Below are 25,524 nucleotides of genomic sequence, written 5' to 3'. Positions count from 1 at the left end.
GGCGCAAGCTATCACCCAATACAAACTACCATCATACATTTATATATCCAGTATCCTCTAATTTTTTTTGTTTTTTGTTTTTTAGTTCCTTGCGTTGGTGTTTGCAAGGTAGCATCGCAGAGGTTTCTGTGGTTTGCGTAGGCGCAGCTGTTTGCAGGTAGTTGTTTTGAGATCTACGTCAATATCGCCTCCCGCTCCTTAAAGTTACCACGTAAGCATCGTCTCAGTTGGCAAGTTGTTATTCCTCGTAATATTTTTAAATATTACTGCGCATATTGTCATTTTTCTAACCACTTTAGTGTCCTTGCGGTTCTCCCCGAAGCACCATAAAAAGTAGCGAAAGGTAGTCTGATGGGTGTCGCGCTTATTACAGAACAATATTTCTAAAAAAAAAAAAGAAAGATACGTAAATTATCAATCAACATTGCGTAGGAGTCGACAGGGAAGGTGGAATTGTTGGTGTACTCTGACGTTTCATGGCTTCGCGTTCCATCAAAGTGCCGTTTTATGGCTTCATATTTTATTGGCATATCCGTTTATTCCACCCTTTCTCCGTCCATTTTACGATTTTTACCAGGTCAGTTGGCGCCAGTGTCTACTGGGCTACACCATGGACGCCAAGGGAGATACCATCAACTTGGACCTTTCTCAGCTCACGGGGGACATTGTCGCCGCGGTTGACGGAGAACAAGAGCGGTACTGTTCGCACAAAACTGGAGCCTGTCCCCCCAAAAATCTCCAGTGCAAAAATAGTATAGTATATTGCAAAAAATAAACTATACAGATCGCCGAACGCTTATACTCCGCCCAAATGTAGCGCTAGCTGTCCGAACCAGATGCCGAAGTTTCAGCACTCACCACTATCTTTCTTAAAAATTACAAGTGATTTCATGAAATTTTCATTGGGAAAATGGGGCCCATTTTCACCCGTTTTCGGTAACTGATGCCATAGAGCTCCATGTATACATGCCTTGCACGTGACGTCATAGGACATCGTACCAGCCGCCATAGGTCTCCTGTATTGACCAGAGGGCGCTGCCAAAAGGGACTTGTTAGGACTTGTTTTGTGTAGTATAAACATAAGCGTCTCAAACCGTCACACTCTAGAAGCGTGCCTGGTGCAGAACGCAATCACCAGAAGAATGTGAAGAAACAACAAGATTTCAAACGCCGTCGAAGCACAGGTCAAAACTAAGACATAAATAGTATGAGCCGAAACATGGTGGTTCACGCATTCTAAAGTAAAAAGGAAAAAAAAAGAAAAAGTGTCGGAATACCAGATACTATGAAGTCACCACACAGAGATAAGAGACGCGTGCTCTAACGGTGATGGCATGAATCTGGCACTTTCAGTTGTCTTGCGGCGTTGAATCTAGCCGATTTCGGATGTCCAAAGGTGTTTTTTCGTTCTTCAACACCACACAGAAAGGAAAAAAGCTCGACCAACGTGCCACAAGTAGTGCGAGGCCCAATCGGATGAGCTTGTACAAACCAAAATGAGGGCACCACAGTTTGTTCAAAGCTTCAGAGCAGGAGGCCTATTGCCCCATACCATGCTCCTGTGCCCGTACCTTATGCATCAAATATTTGGCAGCATCAAATGTATGCTGCAGAAGGTATGGGCACAGGTGCACGGTACAGAGCAATGGCGACTGATGTGGCATTAATGCAAGCCATGAATCATTTATAACTTTTGAATAAAATAATGGTTAGTGCTGAAACTTTGGCATTCAATTTGGATCGCTGGTGTTACATTTGGATGGAGAATGAGGGTTCGAGGATGCATAGTTTCTTTCGCTATAAAGAAATCTCTGTAAAAAAATTTTTGGGACACTGTACATTCCTGTTACTTTCCAGCCATTCTCAGAACACAGTGAACCACACCAGACTGTTCACTGTTCCTTTGTCTTTGGAAAGCCTGTAAATCTGGGTTCGTCATTAATCCTAATTGAACATCAAACAAAAGTGTATTGCTTCAAATTGCATTCATTACTACAGGGTAAAATAAGTATTGACTCTACATATATACTTTTTTTTTTTTGTGACAAGAGTTGTTTTTAATTTACAAAGTTTCTCTCATAATGTTTCTGTACACAAGGTTTCTAAAATAGTCCCTAATTCCTCGTCTCGCTTCTGACTGAAGCTCTTTCTACCTTTGAATTTTCATCTTTCTTTTTAAACTGAGTAGATTTGTGTGTTTCACGTGCAGTCGCCGACCGATTTTTCGGACTTTGGAGGGACTGAAAAAACATCCAAATAATAGAGCAGTCCGAAAAATCAGCAGAATAAAAAACCTGCCTTTGTTACGTCTAAGCGGGCTTAAAAAGAAAGCCATAAATAGTGCCTTGCTTCAAGTTATGCCAACGCACCTTGTTTCAGGTTTCGCCTCCGTTTGCGTTCGGCAACTTTGTATTAACTTGAGAATCATTGCTTTCTTTTCTAGTGTTGTGGTCGAGTACTTTCTGCGCTTCTTAGCGACACATCGCAACGATGGAAGAACAGATGGGCAATAACGTCCAAGCCAGCATAGTCCGAAAACACGATTCACTGAAACGAGGTCGAGATAAGGCGCAAGTTCACGGCGCGCAGCTAGGAAAAAAAAAACCGTATACCGTCACTTAGCGGTAGGACTTAGCAATACTCAACTAGGCCTTCAAACCAAGCCAATCCATCTGCAGCCAACATAGAATTCAAAATGGCAGCTTTGCGGTGGTGTGTCCCGCTGATAGCTCGCGACGATTTTGTCCGAAAAATGAAACGTTCGGACTTCAAGCTGTCCAGAATATCGGTCGTGAATATGCACTATTTCTATTGGTTAGGTCACGGTTCCTCCTTTAGGTGCGAAATATCGAACAAGTCTGAATTATCGGCGTCCGAAAAATCGGTCGGCGACTGTACTTTCTTCAAAATTTTCACAAGCATGCATGAAGGTGTCTGATCAATTTATAGTGAATATTCGAAGAACTTGTACCTGGCATACTGGCATACCTGGCATAAGTGTTACTGATACTTAGCGTAAAATACTGAGGGAGTGCCCGCCCCACATTCACTGAAAACTAGGTTAATCTAGACATGGGCTTTTGTCCTGTCAAACCGGGCGCCTAACGTATATTTTGCAGAATTCCCAAGTTTATGATATGTTAATAGTGGGTGCTTGAACGAAGTGAGCACTTTTGCGGTATTTTACGGCTATAAAGAGTTTAGTACCGTAATATCCTGAGAGACGCCCACCCCCAAAAGAGAACTGATCCCCGTTTTTGGCACGATCTGCAATTTTTTTTTTCAAACACGCCGAAAGGTAGCTGATTTTTAGTAATTGCAGGGCCCTGGCCAATGGTGACCTCGGCAGATATGGTGTTACTTAGCCACAATGGGAGATAAGTGAACATTGCTGACTGGGATTGACATTCGTCCTTGGTTCATCGCCCCTCCCTGCAATCGCAAGTTTTGCGGGTCGCAAATTCTAATACTAGAGCTTTTTTTTTTTCAAATTTTTTTGAACATTGAAGTTAGTGCACTCGTTATTTTAATCCAATTTGCATTCAATTTTAGACATGCCATCTTGGGATATTACGGTGGGTCATTCCAAGAGCTCCTATAACGAAACTATGCATGCGCAAAGCCGTTGGCGGGCTATCGGGTGTTATTATCGGAATCAGAACAATCTAGTCAAACTATTATCTACGTACAACTACAATATGGGTAATGGTGCAAAATGAATGCAGTAAAATCCTGCTGATAAGACATGCAAGGTGCAAATATGGTATTTTATGTCATATACTGGCCTGTAGTAGGGGATATATATATATATATGCAATATAATTTGAAGTGTCATGACTCGTGCATATGTCATGCTATCTTTATGCTTCTAGCATTCGTCACTAAGCTGCCTTATCTTCTTTGCTTTGACCTGTCCCTATACTGCACGACACCATTGGCGTAAACACACGATGTGTGATCGTCTTTCTTTTCTCTTCTCTTTTTCTTCTTTCTCTTAGTATAGAATGGCTGTAAATACTAGTGTGGTGGAAAGGGCTCATTTGGATGTACTTTTCTGAAATAAAATCCGAAAAATCGCCTGAGTTGTTTTGCGCCATTGGTGTCGCACAGTGTGCGTTTTGTCCCAGAGTCTAACGCAAAACGGCATTGACTAGAGCGTTGCCACTTTAGGAAGCCTGGACTGTTTCCTCCGAGCCCCGCCTTGGCCAAGGAGTGGCTGAGCAGAAAGAAGCAAAGCATCCGACCGTGGCGCAAGTTTGTCGACTTCAACAAGTTCCAGGTGCCCAAGAGCCTCCCCGACGCCTCCACCCGGGTCGTCAGGAACATAGAGCACTTTCAGAGCAACTACCTCTTTGTGTTCATTGGCCTGATCGTCTACTGCGTGTAAGTCAACAGCACCCCAGCGCAAGCAATGCGACACTCAGTATCGCGGCGGAGCGTAGGTGTTCAGTCCTGTAACACGGGCGTTCTCAAACTCGTTGATCTCAAGGTCTGTGGCCTGACTGAAGGCCGACCCTCCTGATCTCGGTACTGATGTGATAAAGCAGTGCCCACAGACCTTGTAAACAAGACTAGGTAGGTTCTGGCTCATAGTGAGCCAGAAACTCCTTAATGTGGGTGGTTCAGAATGAATGGCTCAGACCTGCTAAGATTTAATCTGGAAAACACTTACTTCGGGGCAGGGACGGTCGAGGGACTTTGGGAGCCTGGGGAAAGGTGCTCTGGGGGAACCCCTGGGTTCATAGGAACTTGGTTTGAGAACCCATACTGTAACAGTGTATTTATTTGAATCATGAAAACTACAATTTAGGCAGACTCAACAACCAAAGTGATCAGTAATGTCAGATTTAAAATGCTTGGAGTCCGTGATGGTGGCAACAAACTCTTGGAGGGTGGTTAATGTCCTGGATGTACGGCAAAATGAGCGATGAATGAAATGTTGTGGTATAAGTTGGAGTGCCAACTTTGTGCTGGTGATCAAGATGAGAGGAAAGATGAACTATTTCTTGGGGAGCTGCCTTGGTTGATGCCCGATATTTTCAACATTCACAATCACAATCTTTGGAAACTGGCACACTATAAATGAATTGACTGGCAATGAACATCCATTTTAGTGGCAGTTATTAGAGATTCAAGCACTTTCTTTCTTTTCTGATTTGAGGTGCGATCACAGATTACTACTAGCTTTGAGCACGCTATGCTTTACGATAACTTGTGTCTCATTAATGGACACCTCCATTCCCCCGGAAGATTGTCCATTTGCGAGTCGTTTGTAATAATGAGACAAAACTGCATGTAGTTACCTAGTTCGTCCCTAAAAATTTTGTCTAGTTAGCGTGGTGTCCACATTAACAAAACATAACTGTTTTTTTGTTTTTTTTCAGGCTAACATCTCCGTTGCTGCTCATTGCTATTGTGGCTGGCTTGGGCGGCGCCTACATAATAAGACTCAAGAGTGCAGAGGGAAAGCTCAAGCTGTTCAGTAAGTCACAAACTTTTTCCAAGAGTCCTTTTTTTTTATTTTGCCTAAATTGAAGAAAAAACTAACTAAATACTAGGCTATCTAGTTACAGGGAGCTACTGAACTACGTGCAGAGATATTATAACAAAATATAGAATGTACAAGTTTCATTTGACAGAGGTATCCAGGCTGTTTGAGATGGGACTCCAGTGTTTACATGAGTAACAACCAAATGTACATTGCATGCCAAAAATTTCATCAATGGCACTCTGTAATGGTTCATATTTTACAGAAAAGGCTGAGGTCGGTTGTGAGCGGGTGCCAAAGATGCAGCCCGATTTTCTGCTCGAAATCAGATAGTGCCTAGGGGTGCTCAGATAATGATGCTTGGTGCTGCTCCGGTGTGCTGTTCGCAAAACTAAAATAAAGGTTTGTTTTAGAGCTTAACAATTCATATTTGTCTCGTTCCTTTGCGTGGAATGAAACTTTAATAAGTGTCGTTTTTTACTAATGCACTGCTGTAGAGAATACCTAGCTATCTGTTGAGCCAGCTTTTGCAATGGTCACTTTATATTCCTGGAGGGCTGCATTCAATGCTCCTCGCCAGTAGCTAAAGTGGGCCCCTTAATGGATTGTTCTGCAGTTACTTGGTCAACACAATGCGACAAATAAATTGTGCAACTCGGTAACATTCTCCTTTGCCTATGCAACCGCCATCTTGGTGAGAAAGCCACGTGCGAGTGAGGCAATGTGAATGTTGCAATATTATTATTTGCTCTTTATTTTAAGTGCTGTACAAACAGCCCTAGGTTTTTTTTAGTGGTGCAGTGAGAAAGATCACACCCAATCCACAAAACAAGGGCCTGCATGTCAGGATGAAAGGAAAACATCAATGTACCCTTAAAGGGGCCCTGCAATGACTTTTTTACTAAGTTTTAATTTGCACCGAACCCGAGCGCACTGAACGTAGTAACTTAGTGAAACTTTTCTTTTCTCGAAATTCCCTTTATTTTAAAAGTTATAGTCAAATTAAAATTGCAAAAACAAGCAAAAAATAACCTCCCTCATGACGTCCTTGGTTGCTTGAGAGTGGCCGTGAACTAGAGGAGAAGTAGTGAGCTCATCGAGCGCTCACGACTGCCGCACTCCAAGTCGACGGCGCGAGAGGGCGCCATTGAAGCGTGTTCCGGATAGGCTGTATGCAGCGGTCAGCCAGAGCGGCTCTCATTGCATTTGCTGCGCGATTAAATACTAATTCGGCATGACACTTCATTGGCCACAAACGACAGCAAACACAGGGTAAATATCAGTTCAGAACGGGAGCCAGTTCGCGCTGCCATACCGCCAAAGGGCTAAATCACCAGCCAAGACCGCGCCGAGAGCCTTGGGAACGCTCGGGACCGGTCGGATCCTCGAGCCGGTATACGACCGCAGCGCCGCCGCGTACATCCGGGACCTTTCCGTGTCGGCGCCTAATCCCACTATTCCTTTCTAGTATGCGCCGCTTTTTCCACCGCTTGGTGGCAGGTATGTCGACGGGTCATTTCTTGTTTCCGTACTTTATGAACTGCATTCGTTTCTTTTTTATCTAAAATACTGAACAAAAACTACTTTTATAAATAATTGAAACGGTTCGCGCCACTTATATTTTGTATTTCGACTAAAAAAGAAGCTTTTAGCGGCTCTGACCAGTAGTAAGCCCAGGACCAAAGACGTCACATTTTGCGGGCTTTCGGTACCGCGGGTCGCCCTCGTCGGTGGAGGAGGTTTCCGCGTCGTCCGGTTAAAATATGACGCACTGATATTTATTTACTCTCTCCGTGCCCGCTGGCTTGCGCGAACCCCAAGAGACGTGGAAACCGCAAAAAAGGTGGACGCTTGATTATGATTGCAGGGCCCCTTTAAAAGTTTCCTTAGGGTCCAAAAATGGCAATATCGAGATTACCTGAGCTAGATTCAGATTCGTGGAGAACCAGTTGCAAATGAGTTATGGGATCAGTTTTGTACAAAGGAAAAGGATAAAATAGGGAGTGAACATGGCTTACCCTCTCAGGAACTCGGAAGCGTACGGTGAGTCTAGACAATCGTTTGCAACTTTGTACGAGAACATAAAATCCCGGATCATCCGTGTAGTACACAAAGGTTTTTAAACCAATCAGATTACAAATTCTATTACAATCATAAAATGCACTGGGCTTTAAATAACGATAAAAAACTTGTAAATTTTCTTTGGATAAGCTCAATACTAGACGATTTGGTCACTCCAATGGAGTTCCGCACGACTGAGGCAAATTCAGAGTGGCTTTGCACCAGGGAAAGTAATAACAGGGTTCCTAATCTGTTAGATCTGATATGACACCTAAAATGCAGGCTCTTCGGTGTAGTACGATGATGATGGCTCTTCTGTGATCACCGTGCTGAATGAGAGTGAATCAACCTCTCGTGCCATTATCTATTTGTCCACAGACCGGGAGCTGACAGTGGTTCAACAGTACTGCCTTGTGGGCATGATGTGCTTCCCCATCTTTTACCTTGCTGGAGCGGGATCTGCAGTCTTCTGGGTTCTGGGTAAGGTCTCTTGGGAGCACTTTCGATTGTCATCAGCGTTCAAGCATTTCCGATGCCAGATTGCCTCATTGCACGACACCATTTGCCTAGTTTGTGTGTGTAATTAACATTACTTTTGCAGGTGCATCTTTCTTCACGATAATGCTGCATGCCACAACTTACGCCATCGAGACCATACCTGAGGAAGACTACACTCTTCAGTTAGAAACGGTCTAAAAGGTTTGTTATCATTAGCTTTTTTGTGCCGTCTGATGTGCAGTGCTCGATGGTAGCCAGAAATCTACGAGGTCTATGGGACTAGATTCTGCCACAACAATGAGACGTTTCTGGTCTGGAAACCTTGCTGTCACACTTTGGGAGAGGTGTTTTCTAGGAACAAACAAAATTACCTGTAGCACATTGGCAGCAGAGGGTAATCAATCAGTTCAGGCAAGGGCCTGCTAGGAAAGCTAGAGAGATGTCCATAGTTGCCTCAAAACCTTGCCAAGCACTCAGAAATGCTTTGCAGCTTTTTCAGTCAGTGCTTCAGAGGATGGCATCAATGGTTGGCACCTACTTCAGTGTTGCCAGAAACGCGTCCGTGGCTTATATAGAAGCGGCACCGAGCAGCATGTCTGGCATGCTCCTTAGTGCCGCTATCTCGTGATAAAAATGAAGCCTATCAAATCAAGAAAGCAGATACCAAGAGCAAAGATGATGTAGTACTGGTTGTGTCATCCATCACTGTATACTGTAGCTGTTAATACTACCGAAATGTTTTGACCAAATGCACAAGCAACATGTTCATACTGTTAAAATAATTTTTAAATTGGATCAACAAGCTTTTTCTTCGATACCAATTATAGACCTCCTTCTAAATTTCCCAAGCACTAAGGAGCATGCCACAAGTGTAGTTACACGTGCTGCATTTGCTTGTGTCTGCAGGAGTAAGTATATTGTAAACAACTTTATTTTTTGAAAGGCTCAATATTTTGCGAATTCGGCTAAGTGTGGTTTTGGGAAACATTTTGTGGGCACAAAATTTTGCAAATTGGGGTGGTATGTTATGAATTTTTTACCATGTGAGAACATATTTGAGGGGGCCCATTTTTTGCGAAATTATACGAGTTGCGAAATTTGCGAAAAACTGAGTTGTTTACAGTATTCTAAAGCAAAAACCTAAACATATGGCACTTTGCATGTGCATTTGTCAACACCTTATTTGGTTATTTACTTCGGGTCTTTTTTACCGATCAAGCAGGCACGTGCAGCACGTGTACAGTGGCTAGCGACGCGAGTTAGAATGTGCAAATGCCAACTAGACAGTACAGGACACGCGGTCTGGCAGGCAGCGAGTGGAGGGTCAGAACAGCAATGGAAGCGTTTAAATGTGTCTGCTCAACCGCCACACGCGATACCTTCCACTCTTGACGCACGCATGAGAGCCGGGCAGCAGCGTGGTTTGCACTGCCCGGTCGCCGTTTGCGCATTCCAGTTCGTATCAATAGCCACTATACATACATTAGCAGCATTCTCTTTGATGGCTTAAAAAAGAGCTGAGGAATTGAGAAGCTTTCAACCTGGATATCATGGCACATTTCTTAACAACGATTGGGTGCTTAAAAACACTTCTAGGTAGTTCATTTGTTCGACGAGAAATGATATAGCCAGTTACAGTGTAGGCCAGAAAGACTGATCATCGGTGGATTCATTCAGCTCCTTGATAGAATTGTGTGTTGAACGAAATTGTAGGGAAGAAATGCTCTGCAGCGACCTTGTGGTTTAATAATTGAGATGTATGCTTCATACTTTTCGGATTATTAGGCCATGCAAGAGTTGTAACAGTGGAAGGACGACATCTGGAGGGAAGCAAGGTGCTCGCACCCACTCATATGTAGCAAAAGGCGAAGGGGCTAAAGCAGGGGGTCTCAAACTCAGTTGAGTGTGGGGGCCAGATAGCCCATACCGGAAAGGTTGAGGGCCAATATAAGACAGGAACGCATAGAGGGAGTCGGGGGGGAATAAAACTTTTTTAAGGAGACGAGACCTCGTGCTTTATGTTTTTTTGTAAACTCAGTTTTGCCAGTGACATCTTTAGATTTGATTTGTTTCTACGACTTCATTGGGCCCTGATCTGTGATAAAAATAACTAAAATGACGCCGCCCCGCCAACGTGCTGGCTTTTTAATAGAAGGGAGCAAGTACACTGACGTTCTCATTGCACAGTTCACTCAGAAATTATCCAAGCTCAAGTCTTTGCTTTCCTGACGATTTTTATTACAACACTCCAAGCAAATAATTGTCATTTAATGGTGATATGTTTTTGAAGGCAAGAATCTCGAACTTGTAGCTTTATCTTTGACAGTTTCTCCTGCTGATCGGGACGTCGCGCAGCAGAGATGCATCCTTCTACGAATAAGTTGCGCTTGCAGCCTAGTAGCAAATGAACACAGATAAGTATAAACTATGTGTACACGTTAAAAGAGCAGAGCTACTTTTCGAGCAAAAATGAATCGACGAGATGAGATCGCTATGGCACATGCCATTTCTAGCGCTGGGGACATGGGAATCGGGACTAGTAGCCGGTTTCCTGCGGGCCGCTTCCCAGCGAGTCATGGGCCGCACGTTTGAGACCCCTGGGCTAAAGTGTTAGCCAAAGAAATGAGATGTAAATCCACGACCAGGGAATTGCAAAGGCTGGATACATATTTTGAGTTACCTTACTGCAGCTCACCTTAATATTTATAGTTTATGGTTTTTGATCGCGAGTCTCGTAAATAGAGCTTCTTGTTTTCGGTAAATACTGATGAACCCCGACAAATAACCCCTGAAGTGATCTTCATGGAAGCGGGGAAAACTGAAAAACCCAGATAAGGAGCTTGCCTTGAATAGAGAAATTCCCTTGTTTGGAGAAAGAAAATTTTATCTGTAGCTTTTTTTTTTTTTGGGGTGATCCTGAACACAACCCGTAATAGTAACTGTCCTTGAGGCTGCTTTCTTCTGTTCTTTGTACTGGGGTGATATTTTTTAACTAATTCGGTCACAGGCATAGGTTTAATGGAATGAAAGAAGACAGGACACAAGGGGGGGGGGGGCAGAGGAGGAGGAGGAGACAACGATACGATACGATACGATACAAGAGGGGATGAGACAAAGAGGGATGATTTGGTGTCACATATTTATACATATGCAGTTGTTTTATAACGGTAGCCCAGATTGGACCTCAATTTTTTTCCTGGCACTGAAAATAAACACTGAAAAACATTGATTACAAACATAAATCTTAAAACCCTGAAAGAATGTCCCCGCATATGAAAAAGGAAAAAATTCTCAGAACACGGAACCCTACTTATAAACAACTGGACTGATGAATACGGCTGAACTCTTCGAATCGTATGGTGGCTTGCACCACCTAGCTAGTGTTTTCATTTATCAGCTAGTTTTTGTGTGAACAATTAATGTTAAAGGAGCTGTGCAACAATTTGAATGCTTTGCTTAAATATTTGACACGGTGGGTGTAACAGCTTCAAAAAACGAGGACAATAAAAGAAATGTACACCTTTTTACAGTTTGCTTAAAGGGGCGGTGCAACGGTTTTATGATTAAAAGAATTTGCATCTCATTATTTTTACGTTGTTGATCATGTCCCCGAGGATAGAGAAAACACCTCCTTCATTAAAAATGTTGCAATTCCGCTGCATAATCGCAAAGCAAAAGTAAAGCTTTTTCCCCCACCTGCAGCCCCAAGTGGCCGCCGAAGGAACTACGGCGAAAGGATTACATGACCTCGGTCGGCTCTAAGCTGCAGCATAACGCCCGCTAATGTCAGCAGAGAGAGGGAGAGGAAGCATCCTCCGAGAGAGCACACGGGAACTTCCGCGGCACTCCGAATGACGTCACTAGGAGTGCGACCAGGTGTGACCTTGAAGGCTGGGAGTGAGTTGAGGGGTGCCCGAAATGCCAATATTTATCTTTTTTTTTACGCAACAACTAGGACACTTAGGCGAAATCGGTTTTCTGTTCTTTACTTCAGAAGTGTCAGGGGGCAACTTCCAGAAATCTTTGACCGAAGTCAAAAAGTTGCACCCCTCCTTTAAATAATTTGGGAGTTGGTGTCTCGACCTTTCTGAAGTAAAGAACAAAAAACCGCTTTTACCTGCATGTCCTAATTTTTATTTTAAAAATGGACAAAGATTGAGGTTTTCGGCACCTCTCAAGTCTTTCACCATCTTCCGAGTCACGTGCGCTGCGATGCAAAAGAAGGACGCGCAGGGTTCCGGTGAAGCTCTTTCTAGAGCCATCAGTGAGCAGCAGGGACCCACCCGCTCACGACCACGTGCTTGCGCAGCGCGAACTACATGCCAAAAGGAGGAAAGTGGCAACGTGCTCGTCTGGGTCCGGCCATCCCGTCCAGCTCTGCCCGTCCCCCTCCGGCTTCTGTTCGCGGTAGCAGATAGAGCCTACGGTTTTGACCTTGGATAGACGACGCCGCTAAAACTTCGTATAATAAAAGTTTTGTCGATGATACCAGGTTTTTGACGCATTCATATTTATGCTGGAACGACAAGATTTATAGAAAAATTACCTTTTATCGAGCAGGTATTTGCACAACTTGCAATTTTTTTACAAGTCCCCCTTTGACGTCGCGCCGCGTGGTTCTCATGGCCGCCACTCGTGGCTGAAGGTCAGGCAGTATTATCATTTTTGCCTCGCGATTACGCGGCGGTATCGCAACATTTCGAAGGAGATGTGTTTTCTGTCCTTTGCGACAAGATAAACAATGTAAAAAGTAGACGATGCAAATTCTTTTAACATTAAAATTGTTCCACAGCCTTTAAACCTTTTAATAATATCCTACCATTTCTAAAAAAATTCTGAACTTCTGATTGCAGGGCCACCTGTCGATCCTGGATGAATTGGAATTAAAAACTCCAATCCTCCCTGTGCCTTTGGTGAAAAAGTTCTGTAAAATTATTTTGTAACGTAGCAATTCTGCAAAAGTTCAATGATTATACTTCTCACGTGCAGAAAACTGTCATTAGCTTTAGCGTGCAAGTTGTAGTCTTGTTCGTATCTTACAGCCGATATGGAAAGTTTGGGCCAAGAACAGGGAATTGCACATATGCAGTCACTTGTATGCTTTACTGTCTCATGAATTTTAACCTTGTTGTGTACATAAAAATAAATAAATTTATTCCCGCTTGTAGTTGTGTGAACTAGTACTTCAGGTGGTGTACATGTATTCTTTGCAGAAATACTCGATTGGACATATTTTTACTAAAACAGCTGCCAAGTCAGCTCTCCTTTTCGTCCAATGGCATTTCTTGGTTTTGGTCATCGTTGGGGGCGTGTCCCTCCACACTTGTGGCTTCACCTCTGGTGGACTTATTTTGCCGCCAGAAGCTTCCTAGCTCCATGATCAAGTTGGTAAATTCCACAAAGGTTTATAATCATGCTTGGGAGGAGAGCGTGTTGGTTCAAGTGATAAAAAAAGAATAAAACAATTAAAACTGGAACACAACCCCATGGTTGTGTTGTCCCAGTTTTAATTGTTTTATTCTTTCTTCATCCATCATTTGTAATCACAGTGAGGACTTTGGTCAGCTGTGACAATTTAGCACTGATCAAACCTAGAAACATTCTTTCGTGGAGGAGGCAGGGGCGGATCCAGAGGATTCCCTAAGGGGGGCCAAAGGATTAAAAAAAAAGAAGGGGGGGGGGGGGGAACAGAGAGGGAACACTCGCTGCACACCTCATTGCGTGTTGGATCTTTGTTTAAATGCACATATAAATAGTAGAGAGGTCTTTCCTCCTCAGCGACACGAAGTCTCGCAATTCGGGACACGATTGCGATATCTCCCGCTTCGAAGTAAGGGATAACGAAATCTTGATTTAACTCTGTCTCCACTTGAAAAACATAAGACTATGGTTTATGTTTTTCAACCCCCCCTTCACCTGAATCCACCAGTGAAAGGAGGTGCAGAAAACGGCAGGAGAGGTATTAAGGCAATATTGAGTTTCAATTGTGAACTTTCCATTTTGGTCTATACTTGGGGACAACTTTTTTTGGCAATGCAGTCGAAGGTACAGGCATGCATGCCCTCTCCCATTTTGGGCTCTGGTTAAATCTCCGCACGTGCTGCCCTCTTGGGAAATGCCAAGAAAAGTTGGCTCCGAGTATCATAGTCTATATTTCTGTGCCCATAAACAATTGTCTAATATGGAACACTACAACGGCGCCACTTGAGAAGCCCTTTAGGCTCGTGCAACTTTGAATAATGATCCATTTTCAAAATTTCCTTTATTACAGAAATTGAGACCTGTACCCATCTTGTTCACTATCACATAGCTACAGAGTATGTACATGGAAAGTAATAGTCTTCCAAGAACCATAGAAAGCAATGTGCTTATGTACACGATGCATGTCAGGATGCCACCTTGGAGATCAAAGACCCTTCTTGTCCTACTTAATGATGCACTAAAACACAAACAAGTTCACATCAGGTTTCATGCTAAATGACCAGAAATGTTTCTGCTTGGTCAACAGTAAGCATCTGGTGTCGAAAGGCTACTCAACCGGGAACTCCTCTTCAACTTGTAGAAGGCACCAGTTGTGGTGAAGCACTTGGCACAGGTAACAGCAAGACTTAGTTCTTGTCCTACTCAAACTATGATGACCACAAACTCGCTGGCCCACGTCCGAATTTGGTATTACAACAACTACTTACCTTCAAGTTTTTATATATATATAAAGGAGAGAAAAAAAGACACCAACTAAATAGCACTTAAAGCCAACAGACGGAGACAGGTCATCTTGGTAAAATGGTTGGCAAGCAATTTCTAACATGTCCAGTATGGAATATATATTGCAGGTATCAGACAAAGTACTTGCTACTACAGCACACTTCTGCAATATGTACCATATTTTCCGGACTATATAATGTTAAAAGTTGAACATTTATGCGTGCAGACGAAAAACAAGAATGTTTTTGAAAATTGTTCCCTATGATGAGGTGTCATGGACTGTGAATGATGGTTCATGTTAATGATGAGGTCTGTATGACACCAGCTCTGTGCATTAATAAAGCAGGCAATTCCCAAGATGCATAGTGTATGGGAACTTTACCTATTAACTATGCACGTAATGTAAACTCTAAAGGGGAAAAAAAAAAAGAACTTGGTCAATGTTTGTCTTTGTGGGCTATACACCGGGTGCAGACTATAGTCCAGAAAATATGGTACATGATGTTTTCTGATGTACAAGGTGACAGAAGACACACTCCCTTCAAAACTCTTTGGCTGAATCGAGCCTTGCATTGAGAGTCCTCGTTTTGTAACGTGCCAGCATCTTTCGCACATTTCTCGGATTAAAACCAAAAGAGGAGATGCCCAGCAACAACTTGGATTGTTGTTGAACACTTAGATTGGTCGAGAAGCATGGAATTGTAATTTCATCCCTGTGACACACCCACATATTACATACTAAAATGATTGCACCAAGTATCACAACATAAACAAAAGAAAGAAGTGCCTTTTCTTTTCCACTTAGCCTTAACAAGCACAGGAAATAGAGCACTGGTTTCGAGTGCGGTGCCTTTCTCAAAGGGGACACAAAGATGTGCACCTGCCATATAGTACTAATTATCCACATAACATGACCAAGTTTTAAAAACTCTGCAGTTGTATTTCGATCTGTCGTCCAAAGCGTTTCGTGCAAAACTGCCGCAATTTGACGACGCATTCTCTCGTCGCCTTTTCCAGTCTTTTCTTTAGTCCGACGACACGGATGCCCTGATTGAGGGCAGGGAGTCTGGCAAGTTGTGACTCGTGCGACGACGCCCGAAGATGCACAACTATATTATTAGATAGAGCCAATCGGGCGGCGCCAAAAGTGTGTTGTCGTGGCACTTGTCTTTGTGCATCTGCTATTGCTGGCTAAACCAACCACGCAAGGCAAATACGGCATCATCCTACGCTTTATTCTGCGCAGAATTGGTTTTGTTGGCGATAGCAAACGCACAAAGACGACAAGCGCCGTGACGACGCACTTTTGGCATTGCTTGATAGGCTCGTCAGATCAAAGCACCGGCTGTGGTCGGACTCGACGTGGAACTGATTACAGTTGGAGGCGCGGAGGTTTGGCAGGCCGCAAACTCTGCTGCCTTCAGCGTCCCTCTGGGAACATGCCTCCAGAGTCTGGGTTTGCCTTTGTTAAAATGTAAGTGTGCATTAAATTAGACCGAAGCAGCCTGCCGGACAAACTATGTTATTAGCGAGTATCTCGCCAAAGTGAGACTATTTTATTTTTAGTGAACCTAACCGATTAATTATAATTAAAAATAGTTAACCTCCTAAATGTTGATTTAAGGGCCGAGGTGTCGATTGGAAAGTTGCGAGCACCTCGAGGAATGCCAGAGCAAGGTGTTTGCCACATAGTACGCCTTGCGGGCCTCTTTTCCCCAACCTAAACAGAAACCTGTGAAATATTAAAAAAAACCAGAACAATGTGCCAGAAACATAGAGTACTAACATGTACCACGGAAAAAAGAGCGGCCAACTTTGTTGTCTCTATGATTTCACTCTACCGTCGTTCCACATGAACCCAGTCTCGGGATACCATAGGCTCACGACAATTCAAACTCTGATATTTGAAACTCCAGTTAATTCAATTAAATATAAATATATTGGTTTTCAATGTATTTATAAGCCATTTAATTCAAACACCGCTTTCGTGTACCTCATACTCTTACGGTGGTAGCTGTTGGTGCCCCTTCCCGGCAAAAAATGCTCATGTACGAACGACAGAACGGCTTGTGTACACACTTTGGTTTCTTCCACCAGAGGCGCAATAAGGGTCGCCTCTGTTCTGAAAAAGCATTTCAGCACTCGAAAAAGCATGTCTCTGTGTCCTTCCCCAACACGAGGAACATTTCGCACAATCGTTCCACCAAAGCGAACATCTCGCACGCGTCTCCTACATCAATTTTACTGGAAGCAAAGAACCCATTAAAACATTGTGTATAGCACACTGGCTGAAGGCAAATCTCCTTAAACATGCCTTTTTACAATGCAGCAGCTACCGCTGTTGATCGCAACACACTTTGTGCGATTGTTTTGTTGTTCTAGCGGCCCCGTTGAGTGCGCTTCTTTGCAAGCACTGATGCACCGTGCAAAAGCAACACCCGTGGAGCGCTTCCACGGGTGTTGCCTCTCCGCAGTGCACAGGTGCTCGGTAAAAAGCGCGCCCAACGGGACTTATAGTCCACAATAGACAACCTTTTCAGTGCAGGAACAAACTTAACCTTGTTTTGAAATGTTATGTGTTGTCTAAACCGTTCACGATAGACATTTTTGAGGGATGAAGAAACTTATCTCAAAACAGTTCACCAATGCTTCAAGTGTAAGATACCTGCTTATGTTCAGTATGCCTGCAAAGAAAATCATCAAATATCAGCATTGCATCTCTAGCCATTCAAATAGCAAATCAAAAGTTTATCTTGCATCATATTTGGACGCATTTATGATAATTAAAACAAAATTTCTGGCTTCCTGGAGTTTGAATTAATGAAAGTCTAGTGTACTTGGTCACCCACAATAAATTCACTTTAGTGCCGAGCATAATAACAATTTCTGTAATCATAAAAAAGAAACTAGGGCACCCTTTGTGTAAAGACCTCAGAGATTGAATAAAAAAAAAGCAAATCACCAGCAGCTACAAGTGCTACATATCTATGCCCATACACCACAAGATGAAGCATAAATGCAACCTTGACAACACATACAGTACTGTTCACCACCGAGAAACAAACAACAGATTATTGTCAAGAAATAAAATGACAACAGCACACAGTGCAGACAACATCCGTAGAAAGAAAAAAAAAATCTTCTGAAGCAGAGAGTCAAACGGACAGCACCTTGTCCATCCACGACAAGAGCACCATCTGGTGATTGTCTGCATTCACTTTCACCTCAACCTAACCCTCATTCACATAGCCAAGAAAGAGGCAATGCTTTTGACCCTATCTATTTCCGTCTCTGCATGTGAAACAAGCTCGGAGGGGGGGGGGGCAAGATAACCATGCGGAACGCATTTATCTCTTTGGGCCCACTCCGCGGGCCCACCTTCACTTGTCGTACTATGAGTTCCTCTCGTCTTCAAAGGCTTCCCCCTCCCCTTCGGAGCCGTCTGCCGTCCCCTGCTCCTCGTGGACAGACTCGCTGTGCCTCCTTGGCGAGTCGGAGAGAAGAGGCCGCTTGTCGTTGTTCAATTCCGCCTCATTCTCCTCGACGTCGTAAATGGTCTCCGGCAGGGGCTTGCCCATTGTCTCCGGAAGCAGCAGCCCCAGCAATCCAGACGCCAGCATCATGAGTCCCAGGACGCTGAACTGGAACCCTGGCGTCACATCGTCCTGAAGTGGGCAGAACCAAACCGTGCTGAATGATCGGGAGACGCCGGGCACTAAACCAAGCCCCGGTCACAGTCCGAATTTCGCGGCATTGACATTAGCATCGCCACCATCGGCGGCGCTGTGATTAGCGCCGCCACTGACAGCAGCGCTTCGGTGGCGGGGGGCTCTTATTAATACAAAAATACAAATATGGAACTTTGTTTGCTAACAATAATTTCAACAAAACGTCCTCACCGCATCATGAAAATAAAATAAAATCTATTTTATATATTCATTTCTAGTATTTGTTTCTCCTTCGGTCTGGAACCAAAACCATAAATTGACCGGGCGGAGGTTACATGAGCAGTCAACTCGCTCGACTCGCCGGCGCCCTAGGCCTCGGCTCTTGGCGGCACTGCTCCCCTCTCTCAAATATGTAACTTCGTAACGGTTGTGTCATTGTGCGGCTGCTCGCTGTGCGTGCTCACCTGGCTTTGTTAATCTGAGGGTCGTGGCATTCGGCGTTTAGCGTGCCTGTCAAACTCGGCAGATATTTTTGGTGCACACTTTCAAAGACTTTTGAGGGGTGCATTTGACGTGGCCATGTCCAAAATGATGCACGAACAATGCAAATGCCAAATCCTACAAGTTTTTTTTTTCAACAAAGGACAGGTGCGTTTGTACTTCCCATACTCAGTTTTATTTGCTCAGCAAATTTACAATTGATATTTTGCTGCCCATAGTTGTTAGTTTGCAAGTAAACCGTACTGGAGGCAGGCTTGTTATTTTTATCTCGCAGTAAAAGCAAATGCTTTCTAATATCCTCCATGAAGTAAATCCCCAAACTACTATGGTTTTAATGAGGCTAATGGCGCACACTTAGCCACACTTCGATTTATGCACAACTGCATATTTAAAGCGTATCAGTAGGGCTTAACCTTGAAAATGGTCTCGGGCAGTCCTTGAACAGACGGAGGATAGAGATAGAATTTGTTCTCTATATTTTAATATGAATTTTCATTCATTCTGGTCCCGGTCCGACAACAGCATTCTTCGTCATTACTTTGTTCTCTATTGTGTCCCGACTATTTAGATAAGTTTAAAATCCTAAATATCATGGCCACATTGTCGTAGCAGATGCTGGGACATGGAACAAGCGTTTGAATGTTGTCTCACGGAGGAAGGCTTCGGACACTTCGTAGTTCCGAAACTGAGTGCCACCATTTCCGAAGCTTTATTCCACCACCTTTCCACCTTGCTTGTGTGAGGAGCTTTGAATGTGTAAAAAGGAGGCTGAAGATTACTGGAAGCTACCTGAACTGGCTTATTTCTTAAATGAGTGAACAACTTATTTACTTTCAGTGAACAATTGATCCAACCTGGCATGTGGAATGCTCAATTATGTGGGTCAACGTGCACATTTGTAAAGATATATGTTAGTGGTAACTGTAATATTTCTTTGGGTTAAGGAGAGCTGCGGCACTGCAGAAAGGCAAATAGCCCATTCCCAAGATGTGCGGTGCCGCACGTAATAATGAAGTGACGAGATCATGCATAGGATGCAGTCTTGGGTAAGTTACTTTTAAAAAGTAACGACGTTACTTTTCAGTTACTTTTTTATAACAAAAAAAATTAGGAAAAACTAGAAAATGCCCCTCACCAAGTTTTATTGCATAAAATTAAAAAGTATGCTTTTTACTTTATGTTGTAACTTAGCAGAAGTTGCTTCTCGAAATTAGTGTTTCAAAATTTCCATGCCAGAGTAGTGACGCAAATCAAAATACGAAACATGCGCAGTGCGGAGTACTGGCGCTAATCAAAATACGAAACATGCGCAGTGCCCTCCGTGTGTATTGTTGTTTCACGGCTGATTCACCCAATTAAAAAGCGTTTTCACAGAAAAAAGAAAAACCACAACATAGATAGTGCTTCAGAACACTAGGACGTAAGTGTTCAGACACAAAGCACGAGCGCGAGCGTAAAGATAACTAGATTTTTTTTCATGAAATCTACACGTGGCTATATTCGGGTCGTGACTCGTGAGAAAGAACGCATTCACAAGTTTGTGCAAGGCCAACTTGACACTCGAAATGTCGGAATAGACGATTTGAAAAATGTAAGGAATATCTCAATTGTGTTTGTTCAGTGAGATATTATTCATAAAACACTGGAAAGTAATGACAAAAGTAACGTCGTTACATTCATCGTTACCCCAGAAAAAAGCAATAGAATTACAGTTACAAGTTACATTTTAAAAAAGTAACTCATTACAGTGACAAGTTACCAAAAAAGTAACGAAATTACAGTAACGCATTACTAGTAACGCGTTACTACCCAAGACTGATAGGATGACAGAGAGGTGCTAGATGGAGCTTGTGGACGAGGGTAATGAAGTGACTCTGTCAATGTTTTTTTTTTTTTGAGCATATTCAAGTGCAGTGCTGTACTTAATTAATTTGTGCATGACTAATGTACAATAAATATGCATCGAAATATTTCGGTCGCAGCTCTCGATTCCTTATTGGACGGGTGGACATCTTGAAACAACGACGAACACACACGACTACGCACCTTATACAACTGAAAATGAAATCGCACATGGCAGGCATGTACTACATGAGGGACTTTAAGCAAACCGTTATTGTGTTCCACGTACCACACTATCAGAGCGTCTGAAGTATGCTTTTTAAGCGCGCGCCCAGAGTGATACCGTGACCGCAGGGCACGCACTTATAAAAGAATGCTTCCAAGGCTCCAATAGTGCAGTACGCGGTAACAGTTTGCCAAGAGTCCCTATTATTATACTACTGAGACCGGGCGTGCTGCTCAGGAACCTCGCTCCAGTACGACCCCAAAGCGATCGTACGACAACTGCCCTACAAAAATTGGGGGGCACCAAGTTGGATTCTTTATGGCTTGGCATAGAAACGGCTTCAAAGTAGGCTACTATGTTCCAAACGTGTTATAAAAAAAACATTTGGGAAAGTCAGTCATGTATATTATTAATACCGCAATTAGTTGTTAATATGATTTTATGATCTACCGAATATAAAATAATATGTTGACTCGTTCAAGCAATGAGAGCTCCCCACCCCAGATGAGGAATTCGGCGCTACTGTATAAAAGTCAACGCCATTGGCCCTATGGGAAATGTCCGAGGGTTGACTAAACTCCCAAGAGGCTGACTGCGCAGGGAGCGCCCAAATTTGTTTTAAGCCTTCGATTACCTATGATAAGCCTGGCTGATTCAGCAAAGGACATTTTCTGAACGATTCTCAAATGGTGGGAGGGTGGGAGTGTGAGGTTATGTGGAGGGCAAGTCGTCTGCTCCTTACACAAGGGTTGCGATGACGTCAGTACGCCGAGCTCTTATCGGCCGATTGAAAAAAAAATAGTGGGTAGACCTCGGGGCATCTAGCAATGAGGTCTTTCCACTACTCAGCGTCGTTCTGACGTCACCACAACCCCTGCGCAAGAAGTAGACGACTTGCTTTCCGCATGGACAGGCACGCTGTTTACAAACAAATCAGCGTTTGTTCACACCGGTTCTGGGCACTGCACGTGTGCAGAAACCAGATTCGTGCGAAGCGAAGCGTCCGCACGTACGCCATGCCGACAACAGCATCCCTGCAGTGGTGCGACGTCAAGGACGCACGTTGGTGTACGGCTTCCGATATGGCAGTTTACTTTGCAGTGGCGGTAGAGGCGAGGCTGTAGAGCAAGCATCTGGGCTTGGAATGTGTTTCAGTGGCACGAGTAAGAGAGCCTGCCAGAGTTACAACAACGTGCCTGGAAGCTCCAGTGGCAAAGAGTCGAGAATTCGGCGGAAAATGTCCCAGAAAGGGATTGCCAGCTAATGTTTCCACTCGTTTTCTCAATGTCACAGCTTTAGAACAAACAGTTTTCAATATGACAGCGTGGCCTAGCATCGAGGCTGTTGGCAACGCCAACTTCTCACTGCAGTTTTACTGCTCTTTCCCTACCAGGGTTTATTTCGCAGCGTGATGCTGGTATCCCCTTTCGCTGAGAGTAGTTTCTGTACGAAGGAGTTAGAATCAGCGTTTGTGTTGCCATCGAAGTGCAACATTGACGAAACGCTGCGGCGACCACCACTGAAGTGGTTGCACTGCACGAAATGCGCGTGCTTGCTCAAGTGACTCGTCCTCACCGAGACGCTTTACCGGACGTCGTCTCCTTCTCCAGCCGCTCTAGGGTTAATAAATGAAAGTTGTCCACTGAGATAATGCCCTGGAAGTAGTTTTTAGGTGCCCGTTAAATATGACGGTCCCTTCGAGTCTCATTGTTGCAATCAGTCGCACGGTAAAGTGGTATTTGCACGAAGAAGAAGTTTGTGGAGGGACGTGCAAGACGTAAGCAGCGGACACAGTTCCTTTCTCAGCTTCGTCAGTCACATGAACGAGGTGCCAATGGCAGGGACACCAGCATTAGCAGTAAAATTTGCCGATTTCCTTTCTCGACACTGAAGCTTTGAGCAATAATTAACAAAAGCAAACTGATCCACTACTAAACCAAGATAGTTTATGCCGCCTGAGCATCCCATCTCCCCCTCTGTCGCAAAGGTGACATCAAAGTGCCACACCACAAAAGGGTGACACAAAATTTGTCCGATTTTTCCCTCGTATGAATATCGCTTTTTAAGCTATGATCGATGGGGACACTGCCGTGCCAGAGTAACCCCATCCCACCACAGATGAAGCTGTCGTGGCACTTAGTCGAAGTTGGGTTTACCCACACCTTCAAGACAACGGGTCTCGCTACGCAAATATTGTGCTATAAAATAAACACATATTTCTTTCAGAGAGGTCATTTTGCAATATAAAAGGTGATCTCAAAATCCACTTTGGTACCCCTTTAACCAGGTGCCTATCACTTGTTGGCGGAGCTTCTCTTCAAATGTTTGGTTGTCACTGGCTACTGTAGTACACTTTGCTCTTCCTTATCACATTTGTTTAATGCCAATCATGTATAAGCTTTGGTTTACACATGACAAAAAAATCACTTGATTGGGAACTCAACCCACCAACTCTTAGCACACTCAAACCAGCAATGAATGTAAAAAATATTAAACGAGCTATTTCTTGAGGTTATTTATTTACCATTTCATATTTCCTCCATTGCATTCAAATGTGAATACCTATCTTTCAAAAATTAGAGAAAAAACTATAGGTGTGTGAATATAACATTCTTTTTATTCTTAATCAAATATGAACATTTAAATTTAACTGCAAATCACATTAAATATTCTTGAATACTAATACTTTTCATATTGCTGTGAACTGAGCATGGATGCTTCATGAAATCATAGCTGTAAGCATTTCCTAAAAAAAAGACCTATAAAAAAGAAGTCACATGAGAAACATTTCAATGCATGACAAAATTTCATGTGTTGACCCATAACTTGGTTAAAGGAACACTGACAGGGTATTCATGCTCACCAAGTTTTTTATTTTTACATGAAATACGAGAGCCTGACTACCCAGAACACAATTTACAGCTCAAAATGTGTTTTCTTTCCACCCGAAAACTGTCGATCGAGAACTGGTCGGTTTGAGCCGCACCCACTCTCTTCTTTGCGGTTATGTGCCGTTTTCTATGGTTTAGACACAACCACCAAGGATAATCAAAGTCGTGGGTCATCGAAAGCACACACTCAATACAGTCTAAGCTAATGATAACAGACCTTGATTTTGACCAAGATTTCCTTCTGTTGTAAAAGGAGTATGCAGTATGCAGATATGAAGTTTAGTCAATACAGTCGAACCTCGATATAACGAACTTCAATGTAACGAAATCCTCGATTTAACGAAGTATTTTATTTTTCATAATTTCTTGCCCATAGACCCCATGTATTTTTAGTCTCTATATAACGAAGTCTATTTTGCTGCTATTTCAATATAACGAAGCGCCATTGCCATAGAAGGCAATAAATAAATCAACTCTAAAAAACAACTTCGCAAAAAAATTGTGGCTAAAAAAAAAAAAAAAAAATTATGCGCAAACGCGATCGCTTGATAGGTTACTTCACGGGGACAGGCCTTCCAACGTTCCTATACTTCGTTTCAGCTTCGGTCCGAGCGCGGCCGATGTTATAAGCCAAAGGGCCAATCAAACAGCGAAAGAGGCACAACGTCACGGCGTGCTCTCTGCGCTTGATAGGACTAGCCGGCGGAGGAGCACGCACAGAGAGACGGCGAATACAGGCTGGTCCAATTAACTGCAGAGAGCACGCCATGACGTTATGCCTCTTTCGCTGTTTGATTGGCCCTTTGGCTTATAACATCGGCCGCGCTCGGACCGAAGCTGAAACGAAGTATAGGCTGCCCGAGGATGCGGCGCAGGTAGCGCCGGCGAGGCATGCGGCAAAGCGCATTCCGCGGGGCTGGCCAGAAAATGCCGAGCAAAAAGTTAACACGGCATAACAGCATCACCACTGACATTCACTGATCATCATAGTCCACTGTATCGCGGGTAGCGCGGGAGCCAACTTCAGCGGGGGAGCGACGTGATGGCGCGACCGCGCGACCGCACGGGCAGTGCCATCTAGGAGAAGACCGAGAAGACCGATTATCGTCTTGCGAGCGTGATGTAAAGCAAAGGCGCAAGCACACTGTGGGCGCAAGGGGGCAAGTAAACTGTGCGGTCAAGAGTGCTGTGTAGGTTGGAAACATTAGCACCGCCTAAACTAAACAGCTTTATTTTTTAACCGGGCGGTTCACTCACGTGCTTGCTGCCATAAGGAAACGTAAAGTTATTTCTTTGGATGAGAAAGCAAATGTTTTGGACGCCATCCTGAAGAAACTGCCGAGATCACGAGCACTCGGGAAGTGCTCGACGCAATGGACGTACTGAGGAGGTACACGGCGTCGCATGGGCAGCAAGATGCCGTGCAAGCGCTCTGGGCGCTCGAACGCCGTATTGGCCGTATGACGCCACTGCTACTGTCGGACAAGGCGCAAGCAAAACTAGCGGACTACTTTGCCCCTAAATAAATGTCATTTTCGGTGAGTTTTCATACCCGTAAAATGTTTCGGAATTTTTTTTTTCGCATGTTAAAGCCAAATTTCGATTTAGCGAAATTTCAATGTAACGAAGTAAATTGCGAATTTT

The 25,524-nt window shown here is 43.7% G+C and overlaps 2 protein-coding genes across 5 annotated transcripts in view; one reads left to right on the top strand and one right to left on the bottom strand.

Moving 5' to 3' along the window:
• LOC8052557 (prenylated Rab acceptor protein 1) lies at window positions 1-19,609 on the top strand. 4 transcript variants are annotated; one of them, XM_029991688.4, is made up of 7 exons: window positions 1-211; window positions 578-696; window positions 4,171-4,383; window positions 5,385-5,482; window positions 7,928-8,029; window positions 8,151-8,248; window positions 12,901-13,214. In XM_029991688.4, the coding sequence occupies exons 2-6, from the start codon at window positions 611-613 to the stop codon at window positions 8,243-8,245; spliced, it is 594 nt and encodes a 197-aa protein (XP_029847548.1). In that variant the 5' UTR covers window positions 1-211; window positions 578-610; the 3' UTR covers window positions 8,246-8,248; window positions 12,901-13,214. The 4 variants fall into 4 exon arrangements, with proteins under 4 accessions (XP_029847548.1, XP_029847549.1, XP_029847550.1 ...); XM_029991689.4 differs by having other exon boundaries at window positions 70-157; XM_029991690.4 differs by lacking the exon at window positions 12,901-13,214 and adding an exon at window positions 19,534-19,609 and having other exon boundaries at window positions 99-211.
• The window catches only part of LOC8052558 (solute carrier family 22 member 15), a 34,528-nt gene continuing 23,294 nt past the window's right edge, over window positions 14,291-25,524 (bottom strand). The window contains exon 7 of the mRNA XM_029991687.4: window positions 14,291-18,417. Coding sequence (XP_029847547.3) covers window positions 18,145-18,417 — 273 coding nt within the window. The 3' untranslated portion in view covers window positions 14,291-18,144. The remainder of the gene's footprint in view (window positions 18,418-25,524) is intronic.

Source organism: Ixodes scapularis, unplaced genomic scaffold (genome assembly GCF_016920785.2).
Source record: "Ixodes scapularis isolate PalLabHiFi unplaced genomic scaffold, ASM1692078v2 PGA_scaffold0__279_contigs__length_252992795, whole genome shotgun sequence".
Classification (NCBI taxonomy): Eukaryota; Metazoa; Arthropoda; class Arachnida; order Ixodida; family Ixodidae; genus Ixodes; species Ixodes scapularis.
The sequence above is the reverse complement of the archived record's forward strand: the minus strand, read 5'-3'. Positions and strand labels throughout refer to the sequence as shown.